Source organism: Mandrillus leucophaeus, unplaced genomic scaffold (genome assembly GCF_000951045.1).
Source record: "Mandrillus leucophaeus isolate KB7577 unplaced genomic scaffold, Mleu.le_1.0 Scaffold201, whole genome shotgun sequence".
In the NCBI taxonomy this organism is placed as follows: domain Eukaryota; kingdom Metazoa; phylum Chordata; class Mammalia; order Primates; family Cercopithecidae; genus Mandrillus; species Mandrillus leucophaeus.
Genome location: NW_012102044.1, coordinates 1,558,359 through 1,565,261, shown reverse-complemented (window position 1 = coordinate 1,565,261; position 6,903 = coordinate 1,558,359). Strand labels below are relative to the sequence as shown.

Here is a 6,903-nt window from a genome sequence, read left to right as displayed (position 1 = left end):
AGCCTCAGCCTCCCCACTCTCCCATCCCTTCCAGCCTCAGCCTCCCCACTCTCCCATCCCCTCTAGCCTCAGCCTCCCATCCCCTCCAGCCTCAGACTCTCCACTCTCCCGTCCCCTCCATCCCCTACCTGCTCATTCTTCCGTCCCCTCCATCCCCCACCTACTCACTCTCCCGTGCCCTCCAGCCTCAGCCTCCCCACTCTCCTGTGCCCTCTGTCCCCCACCTGCTCACTGTCCCGCACCCTCCAGCCTCAGCCTCCATCCTCTCCCATGCCCTCCAGCCTTTGCTCGGCACCGGTTTGCTCCGTGTATTGGCAACACCCGCATCACCAGGTGCCATCCTCTCTGGCTGCAGGTTGGCAGTCACCTCAGCCACGTGAGCGTCAGGTGTAGCCGTGTTCCACGGCTTCCCTGTCGGTGTCTCAGGAGTTAGCGCTTCCTGGGATCCGAGAAGGAAGGCAACGTGGACCTGTTCCTACTCCTGAGTCCTTGTCCAAGCTCCAGGCCTTGGATCCGGGTCGTCAACCTAGGAGCGTCCCCTCCCCACGTCCCTCCCACCACCCCCCTGGGGACCACTGCCTGCCCACCCTGGGGCCCTCTGGATTTGGTCCCCGATAGACTTCCCGAGGGACCTCAGTGTCTAGGAGTCTCAGGGCTCTCTCTGCGCTGCCAGGAGCTGGGCATGGAGCTTCCGAAGCGTGCCGCTCAGGCTGCTGTGGTGCTTCTCCCACCCTGCCGTCGCCGAGATGGAGTACCGTGGCGTTTTCCTGCGCCCAGGCACAAACCAGTCACCTGGCAGAGTGCCACGTGGCTTCGCAGACCAGGGGATGCTTCAGGGGCAAAGGGGGCTCTGTGTGTCGGGAGCGGGTCACATCACGGCAGAGCTGTCATGGCCTTTGCTGCGTGCTGCAGTGCCTGAAAGAGAAACTCGCTTTATCCAAGGCCTGAGAAGCCCGCGTTCACGGCACAAGTACGTCCACAGCAGTCGCAGTGTTACGGGAGGCGTGGGAAAAAATGACGCAACATTTCCTGTGACTCTTCCAAGTTCGGGGGTGGCCCGGCGGCCTCGCTCTGCGTGAGGACACATGGCTCTCCGAAGGGGATTTGTGTTCACCTTCCAGCATTTCAGAAACCATGACCCGCTTTGGGTCACCCCAGCCCCCGTCCCGAGGGCGTTTTATCCCCTTTTGTGTCTTTCCTAGAGAAAGCAGAGGCCCGGAGCCAAGTTCTTTTCCTGGTTCCCGCCTTTCCTGTGAGATGTCTAGGGTTGTAGGAATAAAACGAGGCTTTGGAGGTAATCTGTAGGTTTTATTTTTTTCCTGACTGTAACATGTTAACTGGTCCATTAAAATCTTTAAAAAGGTTTCCACACCGCTATCCCGGTTGTTGGTTTTTTAATAATGGCATAATTTTAAAAAGAATCTAGTCTTCCCCATATTGTGATTAAACTCCTCGTTTTTCTCATTTTGTAGGAGAAATTTATCTGTTTTGCAAAGGAGCAGATTCTTCGATATTCCCCCGAGTGATAGAAGGCAAAGTTGACCAGATCCGAGCCAGAGTGGAGCGGAATGCAGTGGTGAGAGCCGGGCTGGGGAGGGCCTCGTGGCGATCAGCGCCCCTGTTGTCAGGAAGGAATTCCATGTGCCACAGGTTCCTGGCTGGGAATGGTGTATTGTATCCCCTGGGGAATGTTCAGAAATAAGGGGGGCCAGATGCAGACAGACAGGCAACTTCAGCGGACATCTACCCCAAGGGGTCTCCAATGCCCAGCCAGGCGCAGGCCATCTCCTCCCCAGCCTTGCACAGGGTTTTATTTCGGGGTGGGTGCGAGGTTGGTTGGTTGATGTTTTGGGGAGTCAGAATTAGCACGTTTGTGGTCCTTGTGTTGGAGCAAAAAGGTCTTTGTCTTGACGTTTCTAGTGATTTGCTTCAAAACAAGTCAGTGCTTTCGTTTTCCGTTGTGACATCACCTGTTCAGGTTTCTCTCCCCATCTGGGTCTTAAGCCTGTACGATAAGGTTTCTTTGCACCACTTCTTGTGTAGCATTGCCCAGCGGCCCGCACACCTGAGCTTGCCACTCTGCAGGTCTGGCTTTCTCTCTTTGGGGCTGCTGCAGTAGGGGGATGGCCTGAGTGTCTCTCACAGCAGGGCCTCCTCTCCCCGTCAGACATGTGGCTGGGGTGGACGCACTCCCTCCCATCAGACGCCCTAACACTGGGCGACGCGTGGCTGGGTGGACGCACTCCCTCCCGTCAGACATCCTAACACTGGGCGACGTGTGGCTGGGTGGACGCGCTCCCTCCCGTCAGACATCCTAACACTGGGCGACGTGTGGCTGGGTGGACGCGCTCCCTCCCGTCAGACGCCCTAACACTGGGCAACGCGTGGCTAGGTGACGCGTGGCTGGGTGACGCGTGGCTGGGGTGGATGCACTCCCTCCCGTCAGACGCCCTAACACTGGGCGACGCGTGGCTAGGTGACGCGTGGCTGGGTGACACGTGGCTGGGTGGATGCGCTCCCTCTGCTCTCCTTGTGGCTGCTTTGTGCCACGGCGTCTGCACCCTACTCCCGATGCCACCCTGGGGGCTTCTCCCGCACTCCAGCCCAAGGCAGCCCCTCGTCTCACACTGTCTTCATCTTTTCATGAGAAGGAAACAGTGACTGACAGGCTCTCCTCCCAGAGGTCCAAAATGACGCTGGCCGGAATGGCTACGCACTGGGAACAAGACTTCCGAGGCTGGCTCAGCACCAAGGAAGGCTGAGCCAAGAGAACCTCGGACTAGAGGCCATAGTGCTCAGCGCTGCCTTCACTTACCATTTATGAATAAAGCAGCCTTTGTCCTCACTGTCAGTCTCAACACTTGATTACTGCAGATGTCAGAGCGTTAAGAATTCCTGCTGATGGACAGGAGCCCTTTCACGTGTGAGCCTGTGCTTGCAGCAGCCAGAGCGGCTCTGAACTTTGTGGAATGCTGTCAATGTGCGATCATTCACCTTTAAGTTGCTGTTAAAACAACAACTAGCACTACAAAGTAGCTGCCTTGGAACCAACAGGAATCCATAAATCAGCAGCAGGTTTAGGATTGTTGAACTTCTCCGAGCGGGATCTGCAAAATAATAGCACTGACTTCCTCCAGCCACAGAGTTGCGGCATGAAAGCCGAGCAGGTTCCTCTGAGTAGCACAAGCGTCCTTCACATGGATTATGTGAATTGTGATGATTTTAAAGTCCATTTGCTGCTTGTTTCAAAAAGCCTTCTTGAGATGTAATTGCCATACCTTCATCTATACACATTTAAAATGCGACAGCAGCAAGGGCGTTGACACACGAATGCACACGTGGAAGCGTTGCCTGTTGGGACGGGGACGCTTCCCTCACCCCAGAGACTGTCTTGCGCCCTCATATTCCCATCCCTGCCAACTCCCACTCACTGCAGACCACCGCTCCACTCGCCATCACTACAGACTCATGCCCACCTTCTGGAGCTTCCTATGGGCAGAATCACAAAAGGTGGCTGTTTCATCCAGCGTCTTTCACTCCCATAACTGCTGAGACTCGGCCATGTGGGCCTGTTCCTTTCTGTTGTGATGAACAGCAGCACTCATTTGGTTGCCAAGTGCTAGCGGTACTAGTCCAGTTGCTGGGCACTAGCGGTACTAACCAGTCCAGTTGCCGGGCACTAGTGATACCAGTCCAGTTGCTGGGCACTGGCACTACTACTCCAGTTACTGGGCACTAGCAGTACTAACCAGTCCAGTTGCTGGGCACTAGCAGTACTAACCAGTTTAGTTACAAGGTGCTAGCAGTACTAACCAGTCCAGTTACCAGCACTAGCGATACTAACCAGTCCAGTTACCAGGCACTAGCGGTACTAACCAGTCCAGTTGCCGGCACTAGTGGTACTAACCAGTCCAGTTGCTGGCACTAGCAGTACTAACCAGTCCAGTTACCAGGCACTAGTGGTACTATTCAGTCCAGTTGCCAGGACTAGTGGCACTAAGCAGTTGCCGGCACTAGCGGTACTAACCAGTCCAGTTGCCGGCACTAGCGGTACTAACCAGTCCAGTTGCCGGCACTAGCGGTACTAACCAGTCCAGTTGCCGGCACTAGCGGTACTAGTTCATTTGCCGAGCACTTGCAGTACTGGTTTTTTCTACGGATGGGCCAGTTTCTTGATTCTTCCGCCTGTTGGCGGACATGGATTGTTTCCAGTTGGGGCTGTTGCGGAAGCAGCTGCTGGAGGTCGCCTGCTCTGCGTGTCTGGGGCTGGGCCGATGTGACCTTTTCTCCTGCTGTCACAGCGTCTGCATTTCTCTGTCCACAGCTTCCCTTTTATGGCTGCTTTTGAGGTGTTTCGTGATGGGATGCCTTTGTGGAGTAATGTGTTTCTTTGCTCAGCAGCCTTGAGCATCTTGAATCTGTGGAGTTTCATCAAGTTTAAACTTTTTCAGCAATTATTCTACAGATATTTTTCTTCCCCACTCCGTTTCAGCAGTTCCAGTGACCCATGTACTGGACTCCCGAACGTTGTCTCATGGCTTACGAAGGCTTTTCCCTTTAAGTTTTTCCACGGGTCGTTAGAGACAGTTTCTGTTGCCACGTCACAAATCTTTTCCATGCAGCGTCTAACCTGTCAGCACCCCACGCAGGACACCCCTCCCCTCAGACGTCGGAGTTTTCATGTCTAGAAATTCCGCCAGCATGTTTTGTATCCTCATTCCCCTGCTTAACATGGGGCGTGTGTAATCCAGTGGCGGTGACTGTTTAAATCCTCCTCGCTAACGGCACCCCTGCTGCCAGCTGTGGGCCAGCCACAGCGGTTGCACAGTCCCCTTGTTTGGGGCAGGGACGGTGCCCCTGCATGCTAGTGGCCTGTGAGCTTTGTTGGATTCTGGGTATCATGGTCCTCCTGGAGATCTTAAATCTTGTTCTGGGGTGCAGCTGAGTTCCTGGGAAGCCCTTTCTGTTCCTTTCAGGCCACGCCTTCATGATGTTCAGCAGACCCACAGCAGTGCCTGCCCCGGGTGGTGCTCCCCAGCCTGCCAGGCCCCGAGTGCTGTGCCTGGCGAGTGGCCGTGCCTCTTCGCAGCAGGCTGTCCCACCCTCTTCCTGATGGCTTGTTCCTGGCTTCCAGGAGCTTCCTCACAACTGCAGGTGCCAGAGGGGGCCATCCACAGCCTCTGGCATCCACTCATCCTGGGAATTCTGATGTTTGTTCCCTTGACACCCAGGTCTGCCCCGTAACTCAGAGAATTCACCGGCTCCGGCTTCGTTCCCCTGCCCAAGCCTTGGCCTGGAAGCTCTCCGGGTAGTGAGCTGGGTCTGGGTAGTGAGCTGGGCACTTGTAGGGCCCCCTCGGTTGGCAGCATTTTATTTTGAAATAATTACAGATTTAGGAGAAGTGACAATAAGTAAAGAGACAGTCCAGAGGGTCCTGTGTGTCCTTCGAGTCCAGTTGATTTCTCCTTTCAGTGGTTGTGCTTGCTGTCAGTGCACGTCGAGGAAACCACTGTGAAATCCAGGATGGTGAAGATTAGCCACTGCTGTGTGTTTTTCTATAAGTTTTCTAGTTTTAGCTCTTAAATTTAGGAGTGTAGTCCTTGTTTGGCTAATTTTTGCATCTTTCATAAAGGGAGGGTCCTACTTGATGCCCCTGTGTATGGTTATCCAGTTTTCCTGGCACCATTTGGTGAAGACTCTCCTCTCCCACTGAGTGATCCTGACACCCTTGCTGAAAAGCATTTGACTACTTACCTGGAGGTTTATTTCTGGGCTCTCTGTTCCATCCCATTCTCTCTACGTCTGTCTTTATCCCAATTCCCGCTGTTTTGATTACTGTCAGTTTCTAGCAGGCTTTGAAACCAGGATGTGTGAGTCTTTCAAATTTGTTCTTTTGTAAAATGGTTTGGCTATTCTGAGATTTAATAGGAATTTTAGGATGGGCTTTTTCATTTGTGCAGAAAATGCCACGGGGGGCCAGGTACGGCAGCTCATACTTGTAATTCCAGCATTTTGGGAGGCTGAGGCAGAAGGATCACTTGAGGCCAGAAGTTTGAGACCAGCCTGGGAAACATAGCAAGACCCTGTCTCTACAAAACATACACAAGGAAAATCAGCCGGGGTGGTGGCACACACCTGTGGTCCTAGCCACCAGGCAGGATGAGGTAGAAGGATTGCTTGAGCACAGAAGTTTAAAGCAGCGGTGAGCCACGATGGCACCACTGCATGTTACCATGGGTAACTGAGTAAGACCCTGTCTCAAAAAAAAGAAACGGACGGAGGGCGGGAGGGAGGAGCCATTGGGATGCTGATAGGGATTTCGTTTAATCAGTAGATCACTTTGGGTAGCGTTGTCATCTTAACAATGTTAAGTCTTCCAATCCATGAACATGGGATATCTTTCCATTTATTTAGGTATTATATAATTTATTTCAGCAAACTTTGGTGTTTTTCAGCCTCGAGTCTTTCACCTCTTTGGTTAAATTTATTCCTAAGTATTTTACTCTTGTTGATGTGATTATAAGTGAATTTTTTTTTAATTTCCTTTTCAGATTTTTCATTGGTAGTGTATAGAAATGCCACTAGTTTTCATGTGTTGACTTTGTACCATGTGTCTTTGCTGAATTCCGTTAGTGGGGGGGGCACATTCTTCATGGTCTTCTAGATATAGGATCGTGTCGTCTGCAAATAGGCCTTAGAAGGACATTCTTTCTAATGTGGAAACTTCCTTTTTCTCTTCATAGCCTGATCCTCTCACTAGAGCGTCTAATACTCTGTTGAATAGAAGTGGCAAAAGCGGGCATCCCTGTCTTGTTCCTGATCCTGGAAAAGCTTTCAGTCCTTCACCGTGGAGGGTGATGTGAGCTGTAGGTTTTTCTTTCTTCTTTTTTTTTTTTTTTTTTT

At 52.5% G+C, this 6,903-nt stretch overlaps 1 protein-coding gene across 1 annotated transcript in view; it reads left to right on the top strand.

Annotated features, from left to right (window-relative positions):
- Positions 1 to 6,903, top strand: part of ATP11A (ATPase, class VI, type 11A) — a 74,203-nt gene that overhangs the window by 38,803 nt on the left and 28,497 nt on the right. Inside the window, exon 15 of the mRNA XM_011979442.1 lies at positions 1,473 to 1,576. Coding sequence (XP_011834832.1) covers positions 1,473 to 1,576 — 104 coding nt within the window. The remainder of the gene's footprint in view (positions 1 to 1,472; positions 1,577 to 6,903) is intronic.